Here is a 14,493-nt window from a genome sequence, read left to right on the forward strand (position 1 = left end):
CATGAGAGTTCATTATACTTAATTTCCACCCTTTTGTGTGTTCAGTTTTTCATAATAAAATTTTTTAAAAAGAGAAACATTACAAAACTATGATTTACAGAATCATGTCACAGGTTAGAACCAAATAACTAGGTGGCTGCTGTGACACATGGGGAAGGGACTGAGTTTTCAAAATTAAATGTAAGCTATGTAATGCGGCTCCTCTTTGCAGTATAGCTGTTCTGCAAATGACATCTGAACCAGTTGTGCTCTTATAGATTTGTGCATCAGTGTTTTTTTAATTTCTTTTTTTAAACTTTTATTTAATAAATATCAATTTCCAAAGTACAGCTTTTGGATTACAGTGGCTTTCCCCCCCTCATAACCTGTCTCCCACCTGCAACCCTCCCATCTCCCGCTCCCTCTCCCATCCCATTCACATCAAGATTCATTTTCAATTCTCTTTATATACAGAAGATCAATTTAGTATATATTAAGTAAAGATTTCAACAGTTTGCACCCACACAGAAACACAAAGTGTAAAGTACTGTTTGAGTACTAGTTATACCGTTAATTCACATAGTACAACACATTAAAGACAGAGATCTTACATGGGGAGTAAGTGCACAGTGACTCCTGTTGTTAATTTAACAATTGACAGTCTTGTTTATGGTGTCAGTAATCACCTGATGCTCTTGTCATAAGTTGACAAGGCTATAAAATCCTTTTGAGTTCACCAACTCTGATCTTATTTAAACAAGGTCATAGTCAAAGTGGAAGTTCTCTTCTCCCTTCAGAGAAAGGTGCCTCCTTCTTTGATGACCCATTCTTTCCACTGGGATCTCACTCACAGAGATCTCTCATTTAGGTTATTTTTGTTTTGTTTTTTTTTTTGCCAGAGTGTCTTGGCTTTCCATGCTTGAAATGCTCTCATGGGCTTTTTAGCCAGATCCAAATGCCTTAAGGGCTGATTCTGAGGCCAGAGTGCTGTTTAGGACATCTGCCATTCTGTGAATCTGCTGTGTATCCCACTTCCCATGTTGGATCATTCTCTCCTTTTTTATTCTATCAGTTAGTATTAGCAGACACTAGTCTTGTTTATGTGATCCCTTTAACTCTTAATCCTATCATTATGATCAAGTATGAACTGAAACTGATCACTTGGACTAGTGAGATGGCATTGGTACATGCCACCTTGATGGGATTGAATTGGAATCCCCTGGCACATTTCTAACTGCCGTTTGGGGCAAGTCCAATTGAGCATATCCCAAATTGTACATCTCCTCCCTCTCTTATTCCCACTCTTATATTTAACAGGGATCACTTTTCAGTTAAATTTAAACACCTAAGAATAATTGTGTGTTAATTAAAGAGTTCAACCAACAGTATTAAGTAGAACAAAAAAAATACAAAAAGGGCTAAAGTATTAAGTCGTTCATCAACAGTCAGGACAAGGGCTGATCAAGTCATTGTTTCTCATAGTGTCCATTTCACTTCAACAGGTTTCCTTTTAGGTGCTCAATTAGTTGTCACCAATCAGGGAGAACATATGATATTTGTCCCTTTGTGACTGGCTTAATTCACTCAGCATGATGTGTTCCAGATTCCTCCATTTTGTTGCAAATGACCAGATTTCTTTTCTTTTTTCTTTTTTCTTTTTTTTTTTACTGCTGTATAGTATTCTATAGAGTACATATCCCATAATTTCTTTGTCCAGTCTCCTGTTGAGGGGCATTTAGGTTGATTCCAGGTCTTAGCTATTGTGAGTTGAGCTGCAATAAACATTGAGGTGCAGATAGCTCTTTTATTTGCCAATTTAATTTCCTTTGGGTAAGTTCCAAGGAGCGGGATGGCTGGGTTGAATGGTAGGGTTATATTGAGGTTTCTGAGGAATCTCCAGACTGACTTCCATAGTGGCTTTACCGGTTTGCATTCCCACCAACAGTGGGTTAGTGTCTCTTTTTTCTCACATCCTCACCAGCATCTGTTGTTGGTAGATTTCTGTATGTGAGCCATTCTAACCAGGGTGAGGTGAAACCTCATTGTGGTTTTGATTTGCATTTCCCTGATTGCTAGTGATCCTGAACATTTTTTCATGTGTCTGTTGGCAGTTTGAATTTCCTCTTTTGAAAAATATCTACTGAGGTCCTTGGCCCATCTCTTAAGTGGGTTGTTTGTTTTGTTGTTGTGGAGTTTCTTGATCTCTTTGTAGATTCTGGTTATTAATCGTTTATCAGTTGCATAATTTACAAATATTTTTTCCCATTCTGTTGGTTGCCTCTTCACTTTCCTGGCTGTTTCTTTTGCAGTACAGAAACTTCTCAATTTAATGTAGTCCCCATTGTTAATTTTGGCTTTGACTGCCTGTGCCTCTGGGGTCTTTTCCAAGAAGTCTTTGCCTGTGCCTATATCTTACAGGGTTTCTCCTACGTTCTCTAATAATTTGATGGTGTTGGGTCATAGATTTAGATCTTTAATCCATGTTGAGTGGATTTTTGTGTAAGGTGAAGGTAGGGGTCTTGCTTCATGCTTCTGCACGTGGAAATCCAGTTTTCCCAGCACCATTTGTTGAATAGACTGTCCTTGCTCCAGGAATTGGTTTTAGATCCTTGATCAAATATAAGTTGGCTGTAGATGTTTGGATTGATTTCTGGTGTTTCTATTCTGTTCCATTGGTCTATCCATCTGTTTCTGTACCAGTACCATGCTGTTTTGATAACAACTGCCCTGTAGTATGTCCTGAAATCTGGTATTGTGACGCCTCCGGCTTTGTTTTTGTTGTACAAGATGTGCATCAATGTTAAAGGGAAGTTGTTTCTTTACTTTTTTTTCATGCTAAAAATTGTTTATTTATTGTATTTGAGCAAGGGAGAGGGAGAGGGAGAGGGAGAGGGAGAGAGAGAGAGATTCATTTGCTGGTTTATTCCCCAAATGCCTGCAAGCTTTAGGGCTGGATCAGCCCAAAACTCAATCTGGGTTTTCCATGTGGGTGGCAGGGGACCCAAGTTCTCAATCGGCCTCCAAAGTTGTGCATTAGCAGGAAGCTGGAAGTGGGAGCTGAGGAGCGGAGCCAGCACTTGAACCCCAGCACTCAGATATGGTTGACTCTGTTAAATGTCCACCCTCTCCTTAGCTTTCAAAAACTTCAAAAGATGGTCAAAAACATTTGAGGAAGGTTTGGCTTTTTTATAGTCTTTGATAACCTCGGAGACTTCTTTTTCTTCCTGAGAGGATGAGTAGAAAAGGTGTGGCTAAAATAAAAAAGTTTTGGCTGATAACCACTTTAAATCCTGTGACTGGAAACTGGTATTTTGTTTTACTGGCCTCCTCCTGCACTTTTTTGGTGATACTTGGTCTTGTTAAATTTTAATGAATTTGGGAGTGAGGGCCCTTGTTTTGTTCAGCTAATTTTTTAATTCTTCCCCTAACAAAGACATTTACAACTCTTTATAAATTAATAAACACACAAGAGATTAAATGATTCCTTTCCCCTCCTCATGCCTAAAAGAAGAAAAAATACTGTACAGTGAAATGAAAGATAGGCAATAAATACTGTCTGTTAATTACCTTCTTCTCAACTTGCAGATAGCACAACCAACATGGAGGCTCTTCTAGCTTTGTACATGCACTTCTCATGTCTTGTAGTGTCTGAGAAGGAATCGTAGCATATACGTGCTCATTGCCAAGAAACTTCAAATATTAAACATGCACTTGCAACATTTTTTTATTTTTTTATTGGCAGACATTGTACAAAGAAAGTCGAGAAGCACAATTTTATATGGTAGATGCAGAAGTGCTGACACATGATGTTCCCTACCACGATTATTTCTATACCCTGAACAGATACTGTATCATTCGCGCTTCAAAGCAGAGATGCAGGCTAAGGTGAGCTATTGTAAACCAGTGTGTTCATCAGGATAGGTTAGGTTATGCTCTGGTAACGTTAATCCTGAATTCTTTGCTTTACGTAACAAAATTTTATTTCTTACTCAGATTACATGTCCAGCAGTGGTCAGCAGAGGGGTTGGGCTCCTCTCTCAAGGCTCTAGTTGATGAAACCTTTGATATATTGGGGAAACACAGTCCAGAAAAAGTGTCATTTCAGTTGCTAAAGGAAGGAAGAGCGTAAGAATTGGCCAGAACTAGTCACATGACCCTGTTTAATGGCAAGGGTCCTGGGAATTCTTAGGGAGCCATGGTGAGCAGTAACTGTGCTGCAATGAGAAATGAGAAATGATGGATTGGAGAGCAATGGTGCATCACGTGCTTGGCCTGGTCTCAGTTAATGTAGTTACTGTCAACTAACATATGACCACTCGAGATTCTTATATATAGGCACTTAGAAAATTTAGTATTTATTTTGAAACTTTATTGCTATTTAGGTAAGGAAATTCATGGCTAGAGAAAGGAAAGGAATATTATGGAAGTTATTTAGAAGGAAAAATTGCTTAAATTATTAGCAGTAATTTTTTAAAAAGGTCATTATTAATGAACACATTTTCTTTTATAATTTTAATGCCTTTGAATTCTTTTTGGCTTTCCACTGAATATAATCTTATATTTACTTACAATATTAATATAACTAAATCTTAAATATTATTTTTCATTCTTATTAGAGTTTCCACAGATTTGAAATACAGAAAGCAACCATGGGGCCTTGTCAAATCTCTAATTGAGAAGAATTCCTGGAGTTCATTAGAGCACTATTTCAAACAGCTTGGTTTGTGATTTTTAAATTTATTTTTGTAAACTTAGCATTTATTAATAAAAATAGAGATTGAGGAGTCATTTAGATTCATAGCAGGAACTACGAATAGGTGAATGATGTTACAAGGACTCTACTGAAGTAATTCCATCTCCCACATGTCCTACCACTCGGGGAGTTCCAAAACTTCATGAGCCTAACAGAAACCACAAGTATAATGCTTATTATATGCCAGACTTCCAGTTATATGTCCTTTATGAATATTAACTTATTCCATACTCAGAACAACCCTGGGAGGTAGGTATGCTTATTTTCTGTTTTACTAAAGAAGAAATTGAAACCTGGTGGTTAAGTAATCTATCCACACAGCTAAGAGCTGTCTCTTCTCCCTTCTGCAAGGAGGCAATGAAGCTGACTGCAAGGACTGCATAACCCAACCACATGGAATAAACACTGTGTTCTCTAACATTTGAAGAGTCCTCAAGCCCATATCTCCCTAATTGGGAGTCAGCTCTCCCAGCCTTATACAGGGCTATCTAGCAATGGTATTAAGTACACAAATGGTGTTGGTGGAGGAGGGTACTGGCAGTGAAACAGTTATTCTGTTTGTATATTTCTTAACATATACATAAGTATATATATATTAATTAATTTTAGTTGTAAGGAGAGCTGGTGGTCACTCAGCTCAGGATAATTTAAGGCTTTATCATGTAGTTTGTTGATTATTTATTTTCCTTGTCTTTCTCCTTTTAGCTATTTCATTATTAAATTTCTCATCAGGAGCAGAAAAAAATGAAACTCAAAAATTTGTTTGGTTACTGGATAATGAGCTTCTAATAAAAAATATGGTACAGAAAAGGTTGAAACAACTGATAATAATGAGGTTGTTAGATTATTCACAGATTTTCTTTACTAATGCTTCCCTTCCTACAAACCCTCATTGAAAATTAGAACTATCATATGTTCCTCCATCCTTTGAGGGTCACAAATACCATAACCTATCTTGGAAACCTTTCTAATGATCTAGTATAAATGGGAAGTCTGTTGTTTCCATAACTGAAACCATTACATTAATATTTAACATAGCACATGGCAAATTTGCTCTCATGATCCCATCATTTATTAATACACATTCTTACTAGAATAATGAAACCTCGTTATGGGGTCATTGTGCTCTCTAAAGCTTTTCATTACAAGTGAAGTTTGAATCTAAGCCATAAGAACCTAAGAAATGGTCAAAGAAATTACGAAAGCTTAAACAAACAACCAACCACCAAAATCCTTGTATCTTATAGATGAGATAGTTGCACCACTATTTCAAGATTCCTTTTTTCCCCCTTCTTAGAATCAGATTTGTTAATGGAAGAATCTATGTTGAATCAGTCCATTGAAGACCCAGGAAAACTTAGTGGCCTTCGAAGGAGAAGGAGGACATTCAACCGGACAGCTGAAGCACTTCCTAAACTTTCTTCCCAACGTTCCGCTGGAGATGTGGGCTTCGACGCCAAAGGGGATCTCACAGGTGAACCAAGCTGAGAGCAGCTGTTTAGTCACATGAAGCAGAATGTGCTTCTTCAGTATAAGACGCATCAGGAGGTCTCCCATTTTCCCCTCCTTTCTTGATGTTTTTCACACTGTGTCCCTTAAAGACAACCAGTGAAGAAGTATAAAGGAGAGGTTGCAAAATGGCAGGCACATAGCCCAGTAGAAGTATTTTACTTGGCCCACATGGCTGACTTAAAATGTGAAATTTTTATATAAAAACTCAGCTCTGACAGCCCTGGCCCCAAATCTCTTCCTAGCAGCCGATGGCTGGAGCTCTGTAGTCACAGCCCTGTTAAGACTGTGTGTTCTGCTCACCACAGCCCTCACCACAGTCACCACCCTCCATGATTCTGGGTGGCTTCACTCATTGATTTCATGGCCAGCATTTACAGACTTCTGACTTATGCCTTTCACTGCTCTAAGTCCTTACATACTGTCAGGGCCAGTATGTCCTTACATACTGCAAGACAGACTTTGACTTTTCTAATCCTTACTCTCAGGTTTGAAGACATCTGGTTTCCACCGTTATTCCCTCCTGCTCATGGCTATATAAAGCTGCCATATATTTTCCTCCTGCTACATTAGTAAATCTTCTTGTAAGACTCATGACTGTGTTTATCCACTACTTATGATGAATGACTCCTTAATTTTGGAGTTAAAAAGATTGGGCAATGGTGGTGAGGATGATGTTTTTCAAAGGAGGGAAGCACTGTACATGAACACAGTTCAAATATTATTTTCAGAGAGAGTGTTTAGTAAGGTATCATGCCTGGTGTATTGAATTACTTATTTAATTTTATAATAAGTTAATTTATAATATAGGCCAAATTTGAAGGATTGCTGTAGGCTTCCTCTTTTTGAATTTGTTTCCTATTACTCAAGATAGCAAAAATCTAAAAAGAGATATTGGGAGTTACCCTAAATCACTTTGTTTTTACAAATAATTAAAAAACTGTTTTTCCAGTCCTTTTCAAATGAATACTACATTTCGATCGGTTGTAATCACAATCCTCTTTCTAATACAACCTTTTTCTTCTGATCTGCAGGAAGGAAAAAGGAAGTGGAAAACTACAGCACCGCCCTGATTGTGGTGATGAGCGTTTTGTAAGTGTTTGTTGTGAGTGCTTATTTTTCTGTGTCTTCATTTATCTTTTTTCAAGAGAATTTGAATACATTTTTATATTATCGTGTAGAAATTGTCACTATTTAGCCAATGTTAACCTATAAAAGCAGCACTTTTATAAGTTGCAGTCTGAGGTTTTGATGTATGATTTTCAGAAGAATTGTTAAATTTGAGGAAATATAAAGTACATGATCAATAAATGTTTATTTTTTTAACTAATCTTTTTTTTCTTACCATGATAGGTTTCTATGGGAAGTTACTTAAATTGAGATAAGAAGTATTTATTTTTATATGCTAGCAAAGTCCCAATAATACTGTTTTTACTTTATTTGACTAGACCAGTGGTTCTCACACATATTATGTGTGTGAGAAGCACTGGGGGAGTTTGCTAAAATACAGATTTCTCAACCCTACTGCCAGACATTGATTCAGTAGCTCTTCAGTGGGCATCAGGAATCAGTATTTTAAAACAAACACCTCAGGTTATTCTGATGCAAGTGAGCCGAACACGACATGCTGAGAAATATTGGGACAATTAGTGTGAATCTCGGGGTGTATTATCAAACTATTCAGCCAACTTAGTCATATTTGAGTACTAATACCTACATGGCTATGTATGATTCAAAGTAGTCCCTTAGATTTAATGGAACTGGCTTTTGTACTTTGTGATATGCTCTGGGTGATAATTTTATGGAATAAAGCTCTATATCAGCTGTTTTTTCTAGTTATACATTTCAGTACATAGAAAATGTTTGTGGTTCCTTAGAGTTTTATAAAAGGTTTCACATAATGCTTACATTGGTTTGCTGTGACCATTTTTTTTTTTTTTTTTTTTTTTTTGACAGGCAGAGTGGACAGTGAGAGAGAGAGACAGAGAGAAAGGTCTTCCTTTTGCCGTTGGTTCACCCTCCAATGGCCGCCGCGGCCGGTGCACTGCGCTGATCCGATGGCAGGAGCCAGGAGCCAGGTGCTTTTCCTGGTCTCCCATGGGGTGCAGGGCCCAAGCACCTGGGCCATCCTCCACTGCACTCCCTGGCCACAGCAGAGAGCTGGCCTGGAAGAGGGGCAACCGGGCTGTGACCATTTTTAATGGCAAATATTATCAGTGTTCTTTTGCATTGCTTTGTAGAAAACTATGTTTATATATTTCAATGTTGATCTGTGTGTCATTTTAATGCTATAAGACAGAGATCTGATTTCCTTGCTGCTACCTTAAATTAAAAATTTTTTTCTCAAAGGGTAAAGGTGAATATTTTAATTTTTAAGGGCAAGTCAGTATTTTAACAGAAAAAATAAGTAGAGAATGCCTACCCATATACTTGTATATGTAATAATGTATTTATTCATTCACTTAAAAGGCTACTATGAAAACCAACACATTAAGTTCATGTAGCATGTAACATTTTATATATGGCACCATTAATGTATGTTTGGTATTCTTTGTCTAAGATGAGCAAAAATTTTTGCTGAATAACATATTTATTTTTTGGCTTCCACTGGCAATATAAGGTACGTCATGATCTGCCTAAGATCAGCTCCATATTGATCTTCATTTCCTTTTTGAAATGCAGCATTATGGTGTATAATAGCTTAGGTCAAAGGCACCCAAAAATAGATCCTGACAGCTTACCTGGTGGATTTCTAAGCTAGTAGTCACACATCAATACTGCCTGGGATTCCTGGCAAAGAGAAGTCAGAGGCAACTCTGGCCTGTGGCTGGGGTTCTTTTGAGGATTTTTAATGTCACTCCAGGTACCTTCTGTTGTTTATTTCAATGTCAATTTAAAAGCAATTATTCCTTACAATAAACTAGGGATGACTGATTTAAATAACAATTAACAGGAGAATCATCTAAATGATGTATGTTTTTGAAACTTTGCATGTATATTCTGCATTAGCAATACTTTATGTTTGGGTAAGTGTGGAATGACCAGGTATGATTTTTTTCTCTGTCTAGTTTGCTGTTGCTAGTTTTGTTGAATGTGACACTGTTTCTGAAGCTGTCAAAGATAGAACACGCTGCTCAGTCCTTTTACCGGCTCCACCTCCAAGAAGAAAAATCTTTAAAGTAAGTTTTCCTCTGGCCCGTTTTCATCATATTATTCAATAATGCTTCAGTTGCAGAAAATTTAATTCCAGCTTCAGGGATTTGGTTTGTGAACTATCCTATACTTATAAATGGCTTGTTTCCTTTTGTGTTTCGTTTGCAAATTTATGGGGCTCTGACAATTCCTAGAAGTGAAAGATTGAAAGCTAGTCTCTTGATTTTAAAGATGGTACTTTTCTTTCAGTTTAGCCTCTGATGTAGTGTCAAGAGCAGAAAATACTCCAAAGAACAAAGATCAAGCCCATCGTTTAAAAGGAGTGCTCAAAGACTCCATATTGATGCTTGAACAGGTAGGCGCCCCTGTATTTAGTGCCTTTGTACCAGAATGAGCCAGTTGCTGTGGTTTAGAGAATACCATTATTTGAAGAAAATTTCCGAGTCACAGCACCAATGTTATATATTAATGTTAGCAGTCGCAAAACACACCGAACACTGGAGTAAGGGAAAGGGTTATTGGAGAACACCCAACAGACCGGAGTGAAGGGGTGGCGAAGGAAAAAGAGAGAAAGAGAGTATAAGACAGAAACAGAGAGGAGAGGAGCTAAGAGAGAGGAGAGAGCAGAGAGGAGAGAGAAGAGAGACAAGAGGAGGAGAGGAGCCAAGAGAGGCCAAGAGAATGCAGGAGAGAAGGACCAAGAGAGCAGAACCAGGAGAGAAGAACCAAGAGAGCACGTGTGCAGGAACAGGCCCTTTTAAAACTTTGCCGGAGGGCGGGCAGGGAAGCAGGAGCAGCGAATCCCATTAGGATGGGGGTAGAGCCTGGCTCAGGTAGCTGGGCCATGTGGCCACCTGGCTAAAACTGCACCAGTTTCCTAACAAAGAGCAGAAAATACTCCAAAGAACAAAGATCACAAGCCCATCGTTTAAAAGGAGTGCTCAGACTCCATACTGATGCTTGAACAGGTAGGCACCCCAGTATTTAGTGTCTTTGTACCAGAATGAGCCAGTTGCTGTGGTTTAGAGAATACCATTATTTGAAGAAAATTTCTGTATGATGTATACTACATATATAGTTGCTTGTGTTACATTTTTACAAAATGGGAGCATACTATCGACACTTGTGTTTTTTCATAATACATTCCATGAATATTTTGAAGATCTTTCATGTTCATGGACTTCAAAAAATTGTTTGCCCCAGAATATTTATCTTTTATTTCCGATTTCCATTATCTTTTTGAAGTACCTTTGTATGACCTGTATGAGCTGTTCAGTCCCATGAACCAAAACTTTTCCTTTGAAAAAGATTAATATTTTCTTTATGGATATGATTCATATTTTTCAAAACTGAAAAACAGAAAATAGAAAAAATAGTTCTATCCTTCAGAGGCAATCATTGTTAATATTTTGTTTCCCTCTCTCAATTATTTTCTTGAAAGACTGAGTTATGGAGCATTTCTTAGGATATCATGTGGGACACTGGATTACCACCTCACCTAGGCACTCCTTAGCTGCACAGTTCCTGAATAACTTTGTCCTCTCATTCTGAGCAAGCAGTTTATCTTACTCTCACCTTTCTCATTTCTCTCTTCCCATTTCCCCTTCAGAGAGAGAGACAGAGAGAAAGGTCTTCCTTTGCCGTTGGTTCACCCTCCAATGGTCGCCGCGGCTGGCGCGCTGTGGCCGGCGCACCACGCTGATCTGATGGCAGGAGCCAGGTACTTATCCTGGTCTCCCATGGGGTGCAGGGCCCAAGTACTTGGGCCATCCTCCACTGCACTCCCTGGCCACAGCAGAGAGCTGGCCTGGAAGAGGGGCAACCGGGACAGAATCCGGCGCCCCGACCGGGACTAGAACCCGGTGTGCCAGCGCTGCAAGGCGGAGGATTAGCCTAGTGAGCCACGGCGCCGGCCTCCCCTTCACTTTCAACCAATAACCACGCCTTACAGAGAAGAGAAACCATCCTCTCTCCTTCCATGACAGATCCACAAACCTTCTTATCCTTGTACCCTTTCTTCTTCCTCATCCCTGTTAGAAGCATTCCTCTGCCTAAGGGAGGCAAGAACCAGCACCTATGAGTGGGAGACTCCAGCCATCTCTCCTGTGGCTTCCCCATTTTCCGTTTCCCCCGGTTGGATCTTTACCATCAGCACATGACTCCGCCCTGTTATCTCCTATATCAACAAATCCTCATCATGCACATCCTCCTTCATCTAGCTGTCTGCCTCTACTGCTCTTCACAGCCAGGCCCTTTCAGAGTTGCTTGCCCTGGCTGTCACTGTTTTACCCTTCATAACCCACTCACTTAATATGCTTTTTGTAACAGACACATAATAAAATTGTACATATTTATGGGGTCTCATGTGCTATTTGTATACAGTTTCCACCATAAAGAAATGTTAAATTCTTGAGGTGACAGATAATGTTTACAGTGCCTGGATGTTACAACCATCCAATTTTTAAAGTTTTTATTTTCATTGAAATCACTTGTTCACATAGTTACTTGTTCTACAAGGTTTAGGAAAATGCAATTCCAGTGTCCTTTTTCCCATCCCTTTCCCAAAGATAATCATATCTAACTTTCTTTAGTGTCTGGATTTCTCTGTTTTAGACATTCTCTACTTTGATTTCCTATTATGGGAAAATAAGAATTCGGTTTTCTTTCACATCTCTCCCTCCAATATAATTTTAAATCCCTCCCATCTTCTCAGTGAATAACATAATTTTGATGAACTCAATACTCAGTATTTACTTGTTTTTACTAAGGTTGCTATTCTGAGGCATAGAATGAACCATGATCAGCTTTTCTCTTCTGTGCTTTTTGTTCTCCCTTGAAATTGTCTTATCGCAGTTGATCAGTTTGTCAGTATTATTTATAAGTGTTTCATCCAGTAGCTGTCTATAAATCTCCTCTCAAAACCTTCATCTACTCATGTATGCTGGTGATGGAGCCTCCTGATTTGCTCCAGTCAGGCCCAGTGGTTTTCTGTGGCCCATGCACAGCTATCATCCTGGGAAGTCCTATTTTCTACCTCCTGTTTTCTTATATTCCACATTTTCCTTTCTTGTTTCCTTTTTCCTTCTGATGGAGCACATGCTTGGAAAGAGAAAGAGTTTCAACTAAGTGAAATGTTTTATGCTGCCTTTTCCCTTGATTAATGGTTTTGTAGGGATGGAATTCTGGATTGGAAATAATGTTCCTTCTGAACTTTGAAGGCATTGCTTCATTTTTTTTAAAGATTATTTATTTGAAAGTCAGAGTTACAGAGAGAGGGAGAGACAGAGACAGAAAAAGTGAGACAGCGACAGAGAATCTTCCATCCTCCTTCTCATTCCCCACACGGCTGCAATGGCTAGGGCTGGGCCAGGCTGAAGCCTCGAGCCTGGAACTGCATCCAGATCTCCTTTCTGAGAAGCAAGAGCCCAAGAACTGGGGTTATCTTTTGCTGCTTTCCCAGGTGCATTAGTAGGGAGCAGGATAGGAAGTGGAGCAGCTGGGAATTACCCTGGCACCCATATGGGTTGCTAGCAAACCAGGCAGTGGCTTAATCCACTGCACAAAACCAGTCCTGCTCCATTGTATTTTATCTTCAGTGTTATTATGAAGAAATCTGAGTCCATTGTTTTTTTCTTGCATACTCATTTTTCATCAGGATCCTTTTCCTCCATTTACATTTCTATCTTTAGTATAAAAAGATTTCTTTAGAGGCCTAATAGTCCTCTGTTGTCTACTTGTGTGGCTAAGAAGCTCTTAACACATGGATTGGGCTGGTGTACCTGAACTTTTCTTTTTAACATTTTATATTTATTTATTTGAGAGGTGGTGTTAGAAAGGGAGAGACAGAGAAAAAGTTCTTCCGTTTGCTGGTTCACCCTCCAAATGGCTGCAATGGCCAATCCGAAGCCAGGAGCCAAGAGCTTCTTCTGGGTTTCCCATGTGGGTGCAGGGGCCCAAGCACTTGGGCCATCTTCCACTGCTTTCCCAGGTCATCAGCAGGGAGCTGGATCAGAAGAGGAGCAGCTGGGACATGAACTAGTGCCCATATGGGATGCCAGCGCCATAGGCAGAGGCTTAACCTAATGCTACAACTCCAGCCTCTGAACTTTACTATAGATCTGCTGAAATGTTGGTTGAGAAATGCTGCTATCCTATCTCTAGGTCAGTTGGTCACAGGATTGGTCAGTTTCTTCAAAGGAGAATTTCCTAGTCTTCTACTTGAAGGATTAAGGGTTGGCTGCCAGCATTTTAGGAGCTGAGTAAAAAAATAGGGGAGGGGAAAGAAGGAGAAGGGATGATCTCACCGCACACTTTCTCATATGATCTCTGTTTTTGCTGAACAATGCATTGGTGTCCCTTGAGCAGGGACCCTCAGTTTATCCTGTCCAGAAAATACAACTCCACACTTCCGCCTACACAGCAGGCGACGTCAGATACCCAGAGTCTCGCCCAGTCCTTATTGTGGTTCCTTTCTCTTGATTCCCAGTTCTAGTGACTCCTGACCATCTGCCTGGGCCTTTTCAAGGTCCTTCAGGGTTGATGTTGGCTCTGTGCTCCCCACTGTTTAGGACTCAGTTTTTTCAGGCTTGCTAAGTCATCCAGTCGCTTTCCAGTAAGTTACATTGCTGTTGCCTACTCCTGTGTTCTCCCCACCCTGGCAGATTCATGTCTTTAAAAAAAAAATCCCTTTACTATACTTTCCGCGGGGATTCAGGGGGAAACAAAGCTGAATGCGTGTATTTAACCTACTCATTTGCTCCTCTGTTCACTCCTGCATAGTTCTCCCCACTGGTATTGTGTGAACGAAGGTTCCCAGTGACCATTTAGCCTGTAAAGATAATATACCTTGCTATAGTCTTCATCTGATGTAAGCATTTGACAGAGCTGACCACTCCTTTCTTGATATGTATCTAATCTTGCTTTCTTTACAACCATTTAAGAACCCAGTTTTATCATCATATCATTCACAAACCATAAAATTCACCCTTTTAAAGAGTTGTTAGTACATCACAAGGTTGGGCAGCCACCACCACAATTCCAGAGCATTTTCATCATCCTGAGAAAGCCTGTACCCATCAGCAGCTACTCCCAGCCCTCAC

The 14,493-nt window shown here is 39.5% G+C and overlaps 1 protein-coding gene across 5 annotated transcripts in view; it reads left to right on the plus strand.

The window, feature by feature from the left end:
* The window catches only part of GRAMD1C (GRAM domain containing 1C), a 135,816-nt gene that overhangs the window by 118,322 nt on the left and 3,001 nt on the right, over positions 1 to 14,493 (plus strand). For 4 of the 5 annotated variants that reach the window (XM_008266922.4, XM_002716687.5, XM_051819031.2 and 1 more), the window contains 6 exons: positions 3,722 to 3,864; positions 4,596 to 4,699; positions 6,030 to 6,206; positions 7,276 to 7,333; positions 9,310 to 9,420; positions 9,644 to 9,749. In XM_008266922.4, the coding sequence (XP_008265144.2) occupies positions 3,722 to 3,864; positions 4,596 to 4,699; positions 6,030 to 6,206; positions 7,276 to 7,333; positions 9,310 to 9,420; positions 9,644 to 9,749 (699 nt within the window). Of the gene's footprint in view, positions 1 to 3,721; positions 3,865 to 4,595; positions 4,700 to 5,437; positions 5,568 to 6,029; positions 6,207 to 7,275; positions 7,334 to 9,309; positions 9,421 to 9,643; positions 9,750 to 14,493 lie in introns of all 5 variants that reach the window. The other variant, XR_011387879.1, reaches the window with a different exon arrangement.

This window comes from Oryctolagus cuniculus, chromosome 4 (assembly GCF_964237555.1).
Source record: "Oryctolagus cuniculus chromosome 4, mOryCun1.1, whole genome shotgun sequence".
Taxonomy (NCBI): Eukaryota; Metazoa; Chordata; class Mammalia; order Lagomorpha; family Leporidae; genus Oryctolagus; species Oryctolagus cuniculus.